General features: G+C 38.1%; 1 protein-coding gene across 9 annotated transcripts in view; it reads right to left on the bottom strand.

Moving 5' to 3' along the window:
• Nucleotides 1-18656, bottom strand: part of LOC5569251 (disintegrin and metalloproteinase domain-containing protein 12) — a 1070169-nt gene that overhangs the window by 100995 nt on the left and 950518 nt on the right. For all 9 annotated transcript variants that reach the window (XM_021845745.1, XM_021845753.1, XM_021845751.1 and 6 more), the window contains exons 15-16: nt 18464-18641; nt 13330-13486 (exon numbers count right to left, since the gene is read on the bottom strand). In XM_021845745.1, the coding sequence (XP_021701437.1) occupies nt 13330-13486; nt 18464-18641 (335 nt within the window). The remainder of the gene's footprint in view (nt 1-13329; nt 13487-18463; nt 18642-18656) is intronic.

Here is an 18656-nt window from a genome sequence, read left to right as displayed (position 1 = left end):
CAAACAATTCTTTCCCAAAACGGCTTTAGCATTGTACAATAAGATTTTGATAAATCTTGATCGTTGTTCGCGCGCACTTTAACGGACTTTCGGACACTGCACTACTTAACTCGTCTTTAACATTTAATCACAAACAGTTTATTAACGAAAAAATAGACACTTTATTACGACGCGAACACAAACAGATTTATTGCCGTCTAATACGGCCACACGGCGATGTGTAGATCGTGACGGTTTATTTTCAACTGCCAGCTGATTGCTGGCTGGCTGGCTGGCGATCGAGAAGCGATCGCAAGGGAATTATACATAACATTAATATAAACGTACACAAACAATAGGGACGGACTGACCAGATGCGTGCGGCAGAAAAAGACCACTCTATCAATGGTGGTTGTGGATCGCATCTGGTCACTCACGATTCTCGTCGGTCGGGCAACAGTGGTAGATTGGTTTTTGGATATTTTATTTTATTACATTTTTTGGCCCACCACGGCAATGAAATGAGAAAGAAAGAAATTTCTTATTCTCAACGACATACGTCAGTAAGAAAGGCAATAATAACGGCTTGAAGAATAAACGTTCTCAATTGATTTCAAAGCACGATGAAAGGAAACGAAAAAAACATCGCATCTGTATCGGTCCATGATCGGCAATGGTTCGCAAGTTTTAGCCAGCTTGATAAATTGCAGTAGCGATGGAGAGTCCCAATGTTAAAACCCATTTATCTCGCACATTTACCATAGGGGGTAGGTGTTTTACTTCACTGGCATGATAAATAATCCCTGAACATTATATAGCCCCCTTGTATGGAGCTTATTGAGATGGGTTTTATCATGTATTGTTATTTCCCCGATGTAAGCAGCTGTAGCTGTAGCGATAAACTGACTTTAATGATGTTTTGCGGATCATGATTGTTGCGGAGAGCGATTTTATCTGAATTCAACTCCTGGAAATAAAAAATCGCCAAAAAAATAACTGAAGCTCGTTTTTTATATCTGAACACGTCATTCGAATGCTTTTCTATTTTATTTCATTTTAAAAATAATTATCGAATGATATAATCGTCGAATCTTTCAAAAACCACTTTCTTCATTATCGAAACATGTTCCAGCAATAGTGATATGTGCTAACTTCTGTTTCATTGATTTCCCATTAAGTCTCACTTAAATAGGAACACACCACTATAAGTGTTGAATAAGAGCACAAAAGTTAAGAATTTTAATTGTTTTCTACTATTTCCTAACTATGTTCCATGATTTTTTTACACATCCATATTATTTTGACAAGATATATGTTAGAGAAATGTACACAAAAATAAAAATTGCCTAAAATACGCTATAAACCGCAATACCACTATTATTGGGACACACAATACCACTGGATCAGCCACCCTACTTCACTTCTGTTTAACATTCCATATAAGGCAAAGTTTTAAAATCTTACAACAAAATCGTTTTGTTCCATTCAACTTGGCTTTTCAACTTTCGACATGACAAACAGTTGTTAGTTTGTTAGACGGCTGGTCAGTGTTCAGCAAGTTTTTTCTCCCCCAGGCAAAGGATTCGGTAGGGAATAACGTTTTTATTTATTTATTTATTTATTTCGTCAAGCATAGGTAGACTACATACAATAATTACAATACTTTCTTACATGCTATGGATTACTTCTATTGTACTTTAGTTGTGTTTTAAGTTGCTCTTTGGACATAGTAATGCCAATGAATTCGCAATGTACATTATACTGACGCATTATACGGTTTATTGGTCCGTTTTGAGCATAATGCGTTCTGCATGATTTTTCTGAAAATAATTTTCTAGTTCTTAAATGCCGAGAGGGTGTGTAGAAGTTTAGTTGAGAAAGAAGTGCAGCGGAGTCTACACGGTTCGAAATAATGTTGTTTATAAAGAGAATCATTGCGAATTCCCGGCGTTGCTTAAGTGTTTCCAAGTTGATGAGCATGCCGCGTGCTTCATACGACGGAAGTGGCAGTACAGTCCAATTCAATTTCCGAAGGGCGTATAAAAGGAATTGCTTCTGTACTGATTCTATGCGTTCTTCGTGTACGACATGATACGGGTTCCATACTAGGTGACAGTATTCCAGAATTGGTCTTACATATGTAGTATACAATAGTTTAATAGTATATGGGTCTTGAAAATTGTTGCTGAACCTCTTAATGAAGCCAAGCATGCTGTTTGTTTTGTTTATTATGGAATTATAATGTTCTACAAAAGTGAGTTTAGAGTCTAGGATTACGCCCAAATCCCTTACAATTTTACACTTCTGCACTACTTGATTTCCTAAAAATACTTCAATTGGTGGTGTTACATATTTTCGACTAAATGCTATTGAATTACATTTTTTGATATTGAGCTGAAGTAAACTTTTTTGGCACCAAGTGAAGAATAAGTTAATGTCATTCTGGAATTCTTCTGCTTCGCTAGAATTACTTACTTCCATGAAGAGCTTCATGTCGTCTGCATATATAAGAAATTTTATTTTTCTAAGTAAAAAGGAAATGTCGTTTACATACAAAATAAAAAGAAGTGGGCCTAAATGAGAACCTTGAGGTACTCCAGAGGTTACAGAAATGGGTGCTGATAATTTATTTTGAAAGCGCACAATTTGTTTCCTATGTGATAGATATGACTGGATCCAACTCAAGAGTCCTGGCTCCATTCCTATTTTCTGCAATTTGAAGATTAATAATGGTATGTCGATTCGGTCAAATGCTTTACTGAAGTCAGTGTAGAGGGCTTCTACGTGCTTGCCATTGTCCATTGCGTTGAGAATAAAAGATACAAATTCTAGCAGATTGGAAGATGTTGAGCGGCCTTTAAAAAAGCCATGCTGCCTACAAGTAATTTGGTTTTTTACTTGCTGGAAAATTTTGTCGTTTACGAGAGATTCGAAGAGTTTGGGAATACATGAGATAATGGCAATTCCGCGATAGTTCCTTATGTCAGATTTTGTACCTGATTTGAAAACAGGCACCAAATATGAGGATTTCCAAGCTACTGGGAATTTTCCATTATTTAGAGACATGTTGAAAAGGCGTTCTAAGGGAAGGGTAAGTTCTTCTGAGAGATTTTTGAAGAACACGGGTGCAATGCCATCCGGTCCTGCTCCCTTAGTTGCGTCCAGGTTTTTTAGTGCCGATAATATTTCTTGTTGTGATAGTTTTTCAATAGATATACTATTAGAAATTTCTGGGAAAAAAGAAAAGAAATTGCGGTCGCGGTCTTCTTCAGAATAGGTGGTATACACTTCTTGAAAGAAATCTGCAAAGAGGTTGCAGATATCGGAAGAGTTTTCACCTATGTTTCCGTCAAAATGCATTCGCGAAGGGAAATTGCTACTTTTTAATTGTGTGTTTACATAATTAAAAAAGTTTTTAGGACATGATTTGACTTCGGATTCGACCTTACGATTATATTCTTCATGTGCGGAGTTAATGGCTGAGTTGAGTTGGTTACATGTGTCATGATAATTTTGTAAGTTGGTGGCAGTATTTTCTTTTTTGTACAATTTATGCGCTTTCTGTTTCTTGTTCTTTAGGTTTTTCAGATGTGGGCTAAACCACACCGGTAATTTGTTATTTTGTATTCGTCTTTTTCTTCTTGTTGGCACAGTTTCATTAATTATTTGTTGAATAATTGAATGGAACTTGTCTACTTCGGTGTCGACATTTCCATCAATACTTATGATATGTTGCCAATTAATTGTACATAGTCTACGTTTGGCTTCTTTGTAATTTGCTTTATTGTATTCCGGCACTTCCTCGTACTCCCAGTCGCTGGGGAGAGAAGTTTTATGTATGAAGATTGAATATTCAATTGCTGTGTGAAATACTTCATTTTTCCATAGAGGTGATAATGATGTATACACACAGAAATCTTCAGTGCAATTTGTAAATAAGAGGTCCAAGTAAGAATTTTGCTGGTTTTTTACGTGATTAATTTGATTTAGGCCAAAACATGATGTTTTGTCGAATAAAAATTGTAAAGTACTGTCTTCGCCTACGACTGGGAGTAAAAGTGATTCATTTTCATTGTCTGTAATGAAGTCGGCATTGCGTTGGTTGAAGTCGCCATAAATATGCAGTTTTACTTCAGGTTCCATATTTGAAATAATAGTTTCGACAATTTTGAAAAATAAATTCAAAAGAATGTTTGTTAGCGTGTTCAGGTGGAAAATACACGGATGAAAAAATATGCGTTTCTCCATTAATAAGAGCTTTAGCCCAAACATTTTCGAATTCTTTGTATTTGAAAGTTTCAATTTCTTCAGAAGTAAAGTCTGCATTAATGGCTATGAGAACTCCACCACCGGACTTCTTATTACAGTGTTGCAAATTTCGGTCGTGCCGAAATACATTAAAATTGTTTCCAAAAATTTCTTCGCTTCTTACGCTTTCGTCCCAGCTAGTTTCGGTTCCAAGAATTATATTGAAAGAAGAAGATAAAAGTTTTTGATTAATTTCCTTCATTTTGGCTGAGCTTTTCATGCGATTGAAATTTTGGCAATATACCAGAATTTCAGTCGCATTCTGTTGAGAAGACAAAGAAATTTTTGGATTATTTGTAATACTTACATTACTATGTGCGTCAGGTAGCGTGTGTAGGGTGGATGTTGTGGAGACGTCAGTGATGTCTGCTTCCAAGGAATGCGTCTTTATTTTCGAAAATTTTGTAAGCCGGCTGAGTAAAATTTATTAGCACTCTCCCTGGTAAGCTGCAGTCGCTGTATGCGCTCGCTGGATAAGAATGCCCGGTACGACTTCAAGTCTTCTAAGGCGTCGCTTCGCGAAATTCCGTTTACGTTTTTACGTTTTAGGTTTATGAAAAATTAAATTGAAGTCTTTCAGGGCAACTTTCTTCATTCACCTCGACCATTGTCTTACTGAAATAATAGACCCATACCATAATGTTGGGTGGAGTTTAAACTTTTTGGAAATTCTTTTGTCATGTTATAGTTTTGGATTTCATACGATAAATTTGATTTGTTTGTGCGTTGAAAGCTCGAATTGAGTCATCATTGTTCTCTCTTCAATGTAGTTCGTAATGAATCGATTTCCATCAAAAAATGGTTCGAGATGTGCACTTAAAATTCAGCAGATTAAAATAGAAGATGAAGAAGGAATTCTATCCTCAAAATGCAAACTGCTTTAATTGATTGATGGGTGTAAATGTTCATTCAACTACGACATCAAGTGGAGATCGTTCTTTTTGAATCTCGTGGGAATTAACAATGTAACAGGTTCAGGTTCAGGTATTTATTAACATTGACAGCTAGTAGTTCTATTGTTTTCTACATTTTTAAATAGCGAAATAGGAAGAATTGTGAAATGATATTTTTCGGTTTTTATGTTTTCTATAAAATTCACAGCCTAAATTCACGCGTAATATTTGTATCTGTTAATATTTCAAGTTATCTCTCTGCTTGAATTTGTTCTTGTTTGATTGTTCAATTTTTCATTAGGATTATAAACATTTTTCTTATTCTCCATTGGCACTGAAACAATAACCGTAAATTATCGTCTAACCGTTTTCTAATAAGCTCTCTTTGCATCTCTCTCCAAACCATAGCGGACATGTTGGGCAGAGGCAGGCAGGATAGTTTATTTGCTCGCACACAACTATATATTTTATGGATTTTGAATGCAACAGGAACCGCCACTAGCACGTGATGGGGTACAAAATAAACTATCGAAGCTCTGTTTCCCCCGCTCAAAAAACAATCCCGTTTATTATTCTGACAAACACCTAAAACTGGGGGAAAATGGGAGATAGTTTTGCGAGATCGGAACAAATGATTTACGATGAATTTATCACACGTTTTTAGCATTTCGCCGATCGAGGGACACGGCTTCAGCTTCGGGTCTCTGGCAAACATGTTTTGATATCTATTTCCTATGAACAACAATCATGGCGGTTGGGATAGATTTTTTGTGTATTATGGGAGCAGCATAAATTATGGTTCATTGGAACCACCGGTTCATATCGCGAGAAGGGGTTTACTATGTGATATTGACAGCAGTGGGGGTTTTAGACTTTTTCATTCCTACGCTTGCATACAAAACCGATTAATGCACACCGAACCCAGTGTACATTTTAGGCAAATTCGAGGAAAAGGCAGTGATTTAGTGGTCCATTGTCTCGATCGCATAACAAAATTTCAATTAGTGCGATATAATTCGATGGAATGAATTTTACCGGGAACAAGTGGTTCGATAATTCAGATGCTAAACGCATTCACGCATAAGCTTTCATTCGAACAAACTTACTCTCAGCCATACAACGTTGCAAACAAGGTGGCAATTAACTACTTCAAGCGGGATGTTTGGTTTTCTGAAAAATGGTTGTTATGGTTTGAATAAATTTGGTTTCGGGGTGATCAATAGATTTTCCATGATATCGACTATGAACAGTGTATGAGATCAGGATCGAGTGGTGGGCTCTGGAAGGAATCAATTGTGAGTGTGTAGTTGTGATAGACAGCGACAGAGAGAAAGAGTGGAAGGTACACAATCAATCGGTGGAAAACCGAACGCAACAAAGAGAAAGTAAGTGTTGAATACAAATCAGAACAAAAGAAAACGAAAGAACGCAATCAAGGTAACTGAAGAGAAAAATGGGGTTGAAACAATAGCGAATACAGCGAGATATATAGAATACAGTACTGGTATGACACAATCGACATTGACGGTAATAGTTACGGGATTTTGGCTGTGGATTGTACATTTTTCGTTCGGGGAAGATGAGGATGTATAATTATGGGATGGTATAGGTATTGGGGAGTCATTTGGAGTAATTTTTCACAGGATTTTTTTTGTACAATAACTGCATTGATACACAAGAGTATAAGAGAAACAAACACACACATACAGAGACAGTGACGGCAAGAACGTGATTTTTAAACACAGCGAGAATATTTGTTGTTTTTTTATATTTGGTAAGTAAAATTATAACCAAACCGAGAAATTTTACAATCACAAAAACAAAAACGCAATGATGAAACCGAAAAGTATCTGAGATAAGTTCGTTTTCGACATGGACGACAACAGTGTTGGCCGTTGTTGGTTGATTGCTTTCTTTGAACAAAGGAACAGAAAATGTACAACAGGAAGGCAACAGCAAGACAGTGAGAGTGAGTAGTGAGCGGAATAGAGATATCACCAACACATAGTCAGTTTTGAGTAGGTTATGGTTCTTTACAAATACGTACAATATTGATACAAATGACGGTTTCGGCGTTCACTTTTGGAAAGTAAGCTCATCAATAAAAGTATTTTGCGACTGGACAGGAGAATGAGTTTTGTTCTAGATTTGGTTGATCTTTGTTATTTTGTTAAAGAAGGGGATTTTCTATTCAGAGCGAGACTATCGTTTTGCTTTAACTATCATTCTCCCTATGCTGATTGGTAATCACATTCCTATCTTTGTTTCTTGGAGTTATTTACTTTTGTCCATGAAGTCATCGTCTAGTTTAGTCTAAATATATGGTCGGTCATTGCTGCTCTTCAGCGTCTTCATTTGCGTCACACAAGGCACCGGAACCCGATGGTATTCTGGATGTTGCCCTTAAAGCGGCAGTCGATACGGATCCGGAAATATTCAGATCCGCGATGCAACGCTGCATAGATCAAGGAATCTTCCACGGTGTATGAGAGCGACAGAAATTTGTGCTACTACCAAAGGTGAGAATACCACCAGGTGACCGGTCAAGTTGTTGGAGAGGTTGATCCTCTACAGGCTAGTATCGTATACGGAGCTTGCGAACGGCCTGATCAACAACCAGTTTGGATTCAGGAAAGGTAAACCTACTCTGGACTGGATCCAGTCGGTCGTTGGTCCAGCGTACCATTGGTACCTGCAGAAATAAAATAGACTCCTTAGTGTAGTCCTTGCATCTTGTCCAGCAAGTCCTATCCTGCAAGCCTGGAGCGTCTGTACTCCATGTTAGGAGCGGCTTACAACAGCGTTTGTTCCCCATGTCAGGGGCGGCTAATCGTCGTCCGAGTACCAGAGAAGAACTCTAAGCTAAACTGTGCACTATGGCCTTCCGAACATTTAGGGGGAATGGTCCTCCGAAAATCTAGAAGGTTGGTGTCAGGCCCTGCAATCAAGAAACGAATAATCAACGAGAGAATACGAACCGGAACAATCGGCGAAGACCACAGCGACATAAAGGGACTAGCGGTTGGAAGCACGGTACGTGGAACTATCAATCTCTCATCTTCATCGCGACCACACGCATACTCGCCGACGTGCTGAAAGGCCACGGATTTCGCATTGTAGCGTTGCAGGAAGTGTGTTGAAGCGATCAATGGTGCGAACGTTTAGAGACAACCATACCATCTATCAGAGCTTCGGTAACACACACGAGCTGGGAACAGCTTTTTATAATTAGTGATGGGTGATATGCAGAAGCGCGTGATCGGGTGGTTGTTGATCAATTAGAGAAAGTGCAAGTTGAGGATCAAAGGCCGGTTCTTCAATTTCAACATAATAAATGTGCATAGCCCTCACTCCGGAAGCACTGATGATGATAAAAACGCTTTTTACGCGTAGCTCGAACGCGAATACGACAGCTGCCCAAGCCCCGACGTCAAAATCATCATAGGAGATCTAAACGCACAGGATGGACAAGAGGAGGAGTTCAGACCGACTATTGGAAAGTTCAGCATCCATCGGCTGACGAACGAAAACGGCTTACGACTAATTGATCTCGCCGCCTCCAAGAATATGGCCATTCGTAGCATCTACTTCCAGCACGGCCTTCCATACCTGGAGATCACCTCAGCAGATAAAATCATAATTCGACCACGTTCTGATTAATGGACGGCCCTTCTCCCAAATTATCGACGTCAGGACCTATCGTGACGCTAACATCGACTCTAACCACTATCTGACGACGGTTAAACTGCGCCCAAAACTCTACGTCGTTAACAGCGTACGGCACCAACGACTGCTCCGGTATGACCTAGAGCAGCTTGAGCAACCGGATGTCGCAGCTGCATTCGCGCAGCACCTTGAGGCTGGATTACCGGAAGAGGGTGAGCTGGATGAAGCCCTTCTTGAGGACTGGTGGAGAACAGTGAAAGCCACCGATGCAGCCGAGAGCAACATCGTGAGACGGAGTCGACGGAACGATTGGTTCGACGAGGAATGTAGGCAGATTCTGGGGGAAAAGAAAGCAGTACTGGCGGACATGCTGCAGCAAGGGACCCGGCAGACCATGAAACGTCTGGAACCAGGACCAGGACTATCTGAGCCTAATCAGTGGTCAGCCTTACGTAGCGGTGCACACAAGACCGGATACCGATGGCAGCACCTTCATCTTGGCGCAGAAATTTAGCAGTCCGAATCAACAAGATTGGAACGAAGCAAAACGGGCTCTGTGCTACCTAGCAACCCCAAGTATACAGGCTGCACCTGGGTTCATCTAAGCAGGGTCTATAAACGAAGAGTTGCGTGAAGAGCGAAACCAAATCTACCGAACAGGTATCTAGCAGCAAAACAGGTAGGAGCTATTTTCGAAGACGAAGAAGAACAATCATTAAAAAAACTGGGATTGGGACGGAAACTTTCGCGATCGGATATCGAACTCCGGTCACCTGCTGCTTTTTAGCGGAGGCGTTATCGCATGGGGCTCCCGGAAGCAGACTTGTGTGGCACTGAGTTCCACCGAAGCTGAGTTCGTTGCACTCGCCGAAGGGTGCCAAGAGCTTTGCTGGACCAGGAGGTTATTGGAGGAGCTTGGAGAAGTTCAACATTCAACGATCGTGTTTGAGGACAACCAGAATTATACTCAAACTGGTAGAGGGCGATAAAATTGAGCGACGTAGCAAGCACGTCGAGATTAAGTATTTCTGCGTCCGTGATCTGTAAGAAAAGAACTTAGACTAATTTGTTACTGTCCGACGGAGTCGTTGCTTGCAGATGTGCTAAACATACCGCTACAATGAGTCCGTTTGGAAAAGCTGCGACTAGAGATTGGATTCCGACCAGATCTGTTCGAGGAGGAGTGTCGGAACAAGTGGATACCATGCATCCAATCTGGCGCAAACCAATCATAGTAGTCAAAGAAAATATATGTTAATGAACTTTTCACTTCTTTAACAACCGTCAAACAATGTAGTTTGCTTTGCAGCTACATCCGAAAGTGTAGGCAGATTTTGCAGGCGAAGAGTGCAATGAAGGTGGTAATGCTGTCGGCAAACGTGGGACGTTAGAGATAGAAACGGCCACATCAGACCCGCCTCTTGCTGGAAAAAGTTGGCTGAGAGAAGCGGAGTGTGAAGCAGGTCTCAAGAAACATGGAAGTTCTACCAGAAGCTCAACGCACCCCTCAATTGCTTCGTGCCTCGAGCCGAGATGTTTTGACGAACGAACGTGAAGTGACCGAAGGGTGGAAGCAGTGCTTCGATGAACACGTGAATGATGCTGAATGCACAGGATCGAAACGACGACGAAAAGTGTGTGCCATTCATCGGCTTAAGAACCATGGGGAAGTGAAGTTCCTCCTGATGCACTTTTTTTTATGGCACAATTGGTAGTACCTGTATAGGTTTGGGTACTCAGAATCTCCTACGTTTTCCAATTGTACTGGTGTGGAGGAAACAGCGGAGCATGTCGTGTTCGATTGCCCGAGTTTCATTGTTGCGAGAGATCGCATGCTTGTTACATGTGGAGGGGACACGTCCCCGGTATTATAATCCAGAGAATGTGTGCGGATGCTGAGTTCTGGAATGCAGTAACTACGGCTTTCAGTCACATTATACTAGAATTGCAGCGGCTGCAGAGGAATAGAATAGTTCAGATGCTAGTAAGAGTGGAATTGAAGCGGCTGGAGAAGCTGACCATTTGTTTGCACCGGTTTAGTTGGGAAAGAGAGCAGCTATCGGATACCTTTATTGTAGGACAAACCTTTCTAAAATGCTGTAAACGTCAGGTCCCAACGCATCACCTGTTCGTCTTTTTCAAGGCGGCATACTGCAGTATTGATTGAGTAGAGCTATGGAAGATCATGGACAAGAACAGCTTTCCAGAGAAGCTCATAAGCTCAACGAAAATTAAATGAACGACCTTTGAGGGCCTTTCCTTTCCCCTATGAACTCTTCCCAACGGGGAATAACACACATTCCTTTGAAATTAAAAGAAGAATTACCTAGGAAACGTCCAGTTAAAGTCTAGTCTCTCAACGTCATCTGATATGATTCCTAATTCAGCCTAACTATTGTAAATTAGTGATCTGTTCGACGTTTGTTTCCTGAATTGACTTACAAAACAATAAATTGAGATACGGACAAACAGGGCGATATTTTAGAATCATTAATTTTTGATTAAATTATCTTTATTAGGCATATTCCTTTTGTCAATTTTGCAATTGATGTTTGTCCGCATCTCAAAAATAAGGAAGAAACGGCAACAAAAACTCAAAACACACGGACACAAATATCTGACGAAATGTTTCGTCATAACGACAGTATCGCAAAAGCGTGTCGCTTTTGCGTGTAGTTTGATCCGTACCTGTAACAGACAGCCATCAGTGCGAAACAAAGGAAGACACATTTGACGATTACCACTAACATGATTACCATAGCTAAGGTGCTCACTTTACCTTGGTCGTGGTCTGATTTTGGTTTTTAGTGGATTTTTTTGGGCATAGGTGGTATCAAAATTCGATCAATTGGACAATTTTCAGCGTTTTTTTTCAGGATTTCGCGGGTTCGTCGACGTCATGTTGTATGTGTTGGTTTCGGCGAGATTCGGGTTTTGTGGTTTTTGATTCGATTGTGGGTTGGTGGTGGTAGTGGTTGTTGGTTGATCGATTGATTGATTTGGTGGAGGCACACGGTACACGCGTTGAATATGGCGAAATCGAGAGGGATGGAATATGTGAAGAAGAATAAAAATGAACGAGAAACAATAGAGTGATGAGAAATTATTCGATTCGAACGGATATGTGCGTGAGTTTGTATCGTCGATGGCAAAATGGACGAATAGACTTATAGAGTGTACGCACCTACACATAGCGGATACAGTAGAATGCGTGAAATTAAAGCTTGGTTGTAGGAGTTTTGAAATAACTTAAGCTTATTCTTGGAGTAGCAAGTGTCGTTGTTAAATCCAAAATATGTTGAAAGACAAATCAGTTTTTATCAACAAAATTGAAATTAATTCAACCAAAATTGAAGAAAAATCAACCAAACAAGCAAAACATACATGGAAACAATATACTTAAGCTAGATTGAACGAGTGACGGGGAAAATATATTCTGAAGGGATGAAAAGCTTTCAGAGATTTAGTTGGTATGCTGATTTTTGTACTTCTGTTATTTTATAGGGATCGGAAATCGCACTGTCAGGCCTACTACGGGAAAGAGTGGTCGAGAGAAAGTCAGAGTTGCCAGTATATTTTAGTTGAGAAAGAGTATAGCTGTGATTGTTATGGTGGATATTTACTGCTAGATGGGGGTATTTTAAATGCTTCAACTAATGTTATTTCTACAAACTACATATCGTTTAAAATGGGGATGGGGAAACGATTACCATTGTCATAAATTGTTTTCGATTGTTTTTTTTTATTCCACAAGTTGGATCCACTGCGGATCCTTCTTCAAAGCGATTTCGTAACTCTCCTTGCTTTGTTGTTTGTTTGCTACTTTATTATTGCGAGCGAGATCCGATTAGATGTCCCTTTGTCGACATCGGCTTACGAGAGTCGCTTTCTTTAAAAGAATTATTCAGTATGAACAAGCACAACGTGAAAAAAAAACAAGTTTGCAAGAGAGTTAAGGCAAGCGATCAGGTAATGAGGTTGTAAAAGTGGTCTTTTTATTTTTACAAGTTCTCAGGATGAGAAAATCAAACAAAAAAGTATCAGAGGAAAATTATCGTCAAACGAGAGATAGAGAACGTACTGTTTGTTTTTTTTTTTCTCCATCTCCTCAGAAAGTGAGAACCGTGGAATGAACCTCACCATAGGTTCGCATTATGTCGTTTGAGGAGATTTAGTGAGTAGGAGGAAAATAAAATCCGGGTAGAGCTTTGATGATGGTCGGAAAATGAAAACAGATAAAATAACACAATTTTGTCGAATGAAATGGAAAAAAATCAAGTGGAAATGAAAACGAATGGCTCTAGAACGAGCAACGGTTTTTTTTTTCAAATATTTCAGAACTGTGAGTGTAGATGTGTATTCAGATTTGAAAACAACAGACCGATTAGAGGTAGGTTGAGTTATGAGTGTTTTACAGGTGTTTGAGGCGGATATTGTAGGGGACAAGGCGGCGCGAAAAAATCGGAACACGTGGCACACTTACCGTAGCGAGTGGTTTTCTTTTCCATTACGCCGGCGAGGGACTCGGGCGTAGAGGACGTTACGGGTGACGCGTACGTCGTTGTGATATGAGCCTGTATCGAGCAGTCCGGACCGGTCCAGCCGAACTTGCAAAAGCACTTGTTTGTGTTGGTGCAATCCTGGGGAGGAAAAGAAGAAGTAGGGAATTAGTTTTAACATTATAAGAAATTTTCTTATGCTATAATATATCCAAGATAATAACAATATACGATAAAATAAAATGAAATAAAAGAGGAAAATCATTTTTTTTTTTCAATTTCTTTATTAGTATCATTCCAAACATTACATTCATTATTTCTTATATCTAGGTGTTCTGTGTTATTAGACAACACTATCATCCTAATTTGGTAAAACAAATCTAAGATTTTATTAACATTTTGTTAACAACATATTACATTTCATTTGCCGTAGCAGTTCAGATTTTTTACAGGTGAGTTGATTTCACCTGCTTATAAGAGAAAAAAAAAAGTTTTTAATATACTTAACCTAACTTAACCTAATCATATAACGCATTAATCGTAGCAATAGAAGATTGTAACGATTTTTGCCTGAAATTAGTAATTATTTTATTTGACATTTGTTCCAATGTTTCAACATTGGATATCCTATGTAACTCATTGGTACTATACCAGGGAGGAAGCCTCAGAATCATTTTCAAAATTTTATTTTGAATTCTCTGCAGAGCTTTCTTCCTGGTATTACAACAGCTAGTCCATATTGGTACAGCATACAACATGGCTGGCCTGAAAATTTGTTTGAATATCAAAAGCTTGTTCTTAAGACAAAGTTTTGATTTTCTATTAATAAGGGGATAGAGACATTTTACATATTTGTTACATTTGGCTTGAATGCCCTCAATGTGATTTTTGAAAGTTAAATTCTTATCTAGCATGAGTCCTAGATACTTAACTTCATCTGACCAATTTATTGGAACCCCTCTCATCGTGACAACATGTCTACTTGAAGGTTTCAAATAAAGAGCTTTTGGTTTATGTGGGAATATTATTAGTTGAGTTTTGGAAGCATTAGGAGAAATCTTCCATTTTTGCAAGTATGAAGAAAAAATATCCAAACTTTTTTGCAATCGACTACAGATGACACGCAGGCTTCGTCCTTTGGCGGAGAGGCCTGTGTCATCCGCAAACAAAGATTTTTGACATCCCTGAGGTAACTCAGGTAAGTCAGATGTGAAAATATTGTATAATATTGGTCCCAAGATGCTGCCTTGGGGAACACCAGCTCTTACAGGAAGTCTTTCAGATCTGGAGTTCTGATAATTAACCTGAAGTGTACGATTTGACAGATAATTTTGAATTATTCTAACAATGTATGTTGGAAAATTAAAATTTTTCAATTTTACAATCAAACCTTCATGCCAAACACTGTCGAATGCTTTTTCTATGTCTAGAAGAGCAAGACCAGTAGAGTAGCCTTCAGATTTGTTGGAACGGATCAAATTTGTTACACGTAAAAGTTGATGAGTGGTCAAATGTCCATGGCGGAATCCGAACTGTTCATTGGCAAAAATTGAATTTTCGTTGATGTGGGCCATCATTCTGTTCAAAATAACCTTTTCAAAAAGTTTACTGATGGAGGAAAGCAAACTGATTGGACGATAGCTAGAAGCTTCTGCAGGATTTTTGTCTGGTTTTAAAATTGGAACAACCTTAGCATTTTTCCATTTGTCAGGAAATGAGGAAAATCATTGGTGAGTTATTGTTATAAACGTAACTCGATTTTTAAGTTTGTAACGATATATCCAGGATACGGTACATCGAAGCAGATTTTTTTCTTGATTTTGTTCAGATGTGTTTTTTATGAGAAAATGAATCTAAAATCTGTGTTGTTCACTTAGGAAGCGTTTTCAGCTTTCCTCACCATATTTGTTTCAATTGTTTTCTCGTGTTTTAATTTCTTTTGTTTTTTTTTTTTAAATATTCTTATTATTTGTTTTTAGTGAAACGTTGCTTTTAGAAAAGGGCTTGTTTCTCAGCTTACTATTAGAAAGCACTACCATAATTAGGAGATGTGTTGATAGTTTAGAAACTTTTCGTAATATGAGTTTTCTTGACTTCCTATTTCCTAACATAAAATGGCAACTTTGGAAACAAACTCTCGGTAAATAACTGGAAATATTCGAAGAGCGTCACGATCTGTCCTAGTAACCTGTGGCGAATTTACCTTGTGACATTTTTGAAGTTAGGACTTTTTAAGTTTTCACTGGAAGAATTCGTGAAAAATACTATCAGAAACATTCGAGGGATTCCTGAAGAAATTAGCATGAGATTATATCGGGATGCATTTTACAATTTCTGAAAGAAAGTTGTGTTATGATTCATTACGCAACTCAAAGTAGTTGCGTAATGAGAAAGCGTTGCGTAATAAATCATGATAGCACTAGTTTCAGTTGCGTAATGACTATTCTCGTCATTTATACTTCAATGCAGGAAAGTAGGCCGTTTCATGACAGATTGGCGTGATGAAAAACAGCCTATTACGTTGAGAAATTGCTAAAAACAATATATTCAATTGTGTTTATTTGTTTGTTGAAATTCGACCTGTATTTGAACATTTGTCCAAATAAATTTTTTTCTGTAATACTGGAGTTGGAAAATGTTGTTGACACTTTTGTATCACTTCGGCAAAGGTTTTATAAAGCTCTAAGCTCATATTTTGCAAAAATATGCGTCATATTTTTTTTTCTTTTTGTAAAATTTTGAACGATTCGGCCAAGAAAAAAAACCTTATGCCTAAGTGTACCATAAAAATTCCCAAGTAGTTATTCATATTAAATCTTTTTTTTTAAGTTAAAATTTAACAAAAATATGTTCAATAGTTATAGTTTAGAACTAATTGGGTAGCTCCATGATTCACTGGCAACATGAGTTTTTAACGACCTAATTATCTGCAACTCGACAGCAAGAGGAACATGACGGAGTACATTTATTGTTGCAAAATATGAGCTCAGCAACTTTAAAGAAAAACAAAAAAAGTGTCAAGAAACGAATTCGTACTCACGTCTTTTTTTTATCTAAACGTTTTTTTTTTTCGAAAAACAAGTTTAAACAGCACGACAAGATATTCTTTTATCACACGATCTGAGATATATTGTACACTATTTTTATAATGCTTCCATAACAATTTCGCTATAGACGTTTAAAATAGTCCTCTTCCTTATCGCGTGATCTCTCCATGAACGTTAATGCTAGTATGTTTAAAACAGTAAATTCCATTAGTTGATTCTTATTGTGCATTGAATAGGTCCTAATTGTTCCGCAGAGAGGGGTAACTGCAACCTATAGCACATTTTTCAGGCTTTTTTTTTCCAATGTTCCAAACTTTTCATTCATCCAAACTAGCGCTGGGCAACTGTAGAATCGATTTACCGATTTAATCAAATACTTTACACTGATGTCATTACACTGAATCGATTCAATTTCCAGATTTGTTTGAAAGTTATGGAAACAAGCGATAAAAATGAAGCCAAAGGCATTTTATTAATATATTTTAAATATAACTCTCTTGAAATTTAAAAGCAGGTTCAACGCTAGTGCAAACATCATCAAATATACTGCCGTAAGGCTGTTGAGCCGTTAGATTTGAAAAATATTTGTCATTGGAAATTATATTGAACAAATAGTCTGGACTGCGATTTTTTTTTAAATTCCACTTGCTCCGTGGTAGGTATCACGTGTTATTTTTTTCGCTTTGTCATGGAGAAATCTGATTTTTCAGTTTTGATATTTGCATGATTACAACTTGGACCTCAAAGATCCTCAAATCACAAAAAAAATACAAATTCCGCAAATTATCTGGAATTTTGTCTTAATATGATGAAAGAATGTTTCGCCCAACACGGCTTAATTCTTTTTGAGAAAAAAAAAATATTATGAATATGAAATCATACTCGGTATAAGTTTCACCAATTATCTAAAAACTCGAATTTGTACTCAAACATTTAAAATTCTAAATAATCCTCCTACGTATCTTAGGAACTTTTTTGCATACGCCCGGTCCTTGAGAGCACCTTTATTAACAGTGCCTAGATGTTTTTCTGGATATCTTAAAGATTCGTTTCGACACCGTGCAATTAGAGCGTGGAATGAATTGCCAAGAAAGTGTAGGTGTGAGAGGAGTTATCTATCATTCAAAAATAGTGTTGATACATTTTATAATAAGTAACAAAGTATATTGGTATAAGTCGTCTAGTAATAGCATATACTTTGAAAACCGTTAGGAGGTTATTTGTGCTGTTATACTGTTGTTGGAAATAAATATTCTATAACTCGATATACTCTATAAAATATCGAAAAATCTAAAAAATGCCACAATTGATCATTTCTAATCATCTGTTAGAATTACGTTAGCGCTTGAAAAGGATGGTGGTGTGTAAAAATCTTCAAATTCTTTACAAGGGCGGAAGAAGGTTTTCTTTTTGGAAAAAGAAAAAATGTTTGCGGTTCTTTAAATTTTAATGTGTAGTTTCAATGTAAAAAAAAAACAAACAGGCTTATTCGTTTCTACATTAATTGAAGTGGTTCCCTATTTGGCCATATTTGTTTAATGCTTTAACATTAAGATATATTTGATATCAAACTACTTAAACACACCGAATGATTAAAATTTTGAAGATAATCAAATTAGCACGTATGGCGAAATAGTGAACTATTGTGTCCATAACTGGTACACCAATGCAACTGGTACAATTAAGTTTACAGGTGAGAAATTTCGTTAAGGTAAGATCTAAGATTGAAAGATGTTTTTGGAAAATCCTACAATGCCTCTTTAAGGAAATTTATGGGCATTTGCTTACGTTTCTGTTACTATGCTAATGGTTGTGTGAATGAAAATAAGAAAACAGTTTAATTACCTCTGCCAAGTGAGGTGGTCAACTCAGTCGAAATTGATGCAACAAGGTCTATGAAAATGCTTGTCAATTAGTTTAAATACACCTAATCTCTAACCTATGAACATCAAAGAAATACCGTTCCAACACAGCGCTCTTCTGTCATAAATCCAAAACTCACATCAAAGCGCAATTAATGATGTGTCCCACACTACCAGCCACAGGACAGGACTGGGTATAATGTACTCACCCCATTTCCGGAGCACTCCAGATTGTTGTGATTGCTGGGACACTTGGTCTGGTCAATGTACGGAAATATACTGACACAGCTCTGGTTGACGCAGATCAGATTATCGCCGCACGGTGTCCCGTCGCGCACCAGACCGAATGGTGGCGTTGCCGAGCCCGTCGATGAACCGGATATCGACCTGGGAAGGAGCAGG

Source organism: Aedes aegypti, chromosome 1, assembly GCF_002204515.2.
Source record: "Aedes aegypti strain LVP_AGWG chromosome 1, AaegL5.0 Primary Assembly, whole genome shotgun sequence".
NCBI lineage: Eukaryota > Metazoa > Arthropoda > Insecta > Diptera > Culicidae > Aedes > Aedes aegypti.
This window is presented reverse-complemented; position numbering and strand designations above follow the sequence as displayed.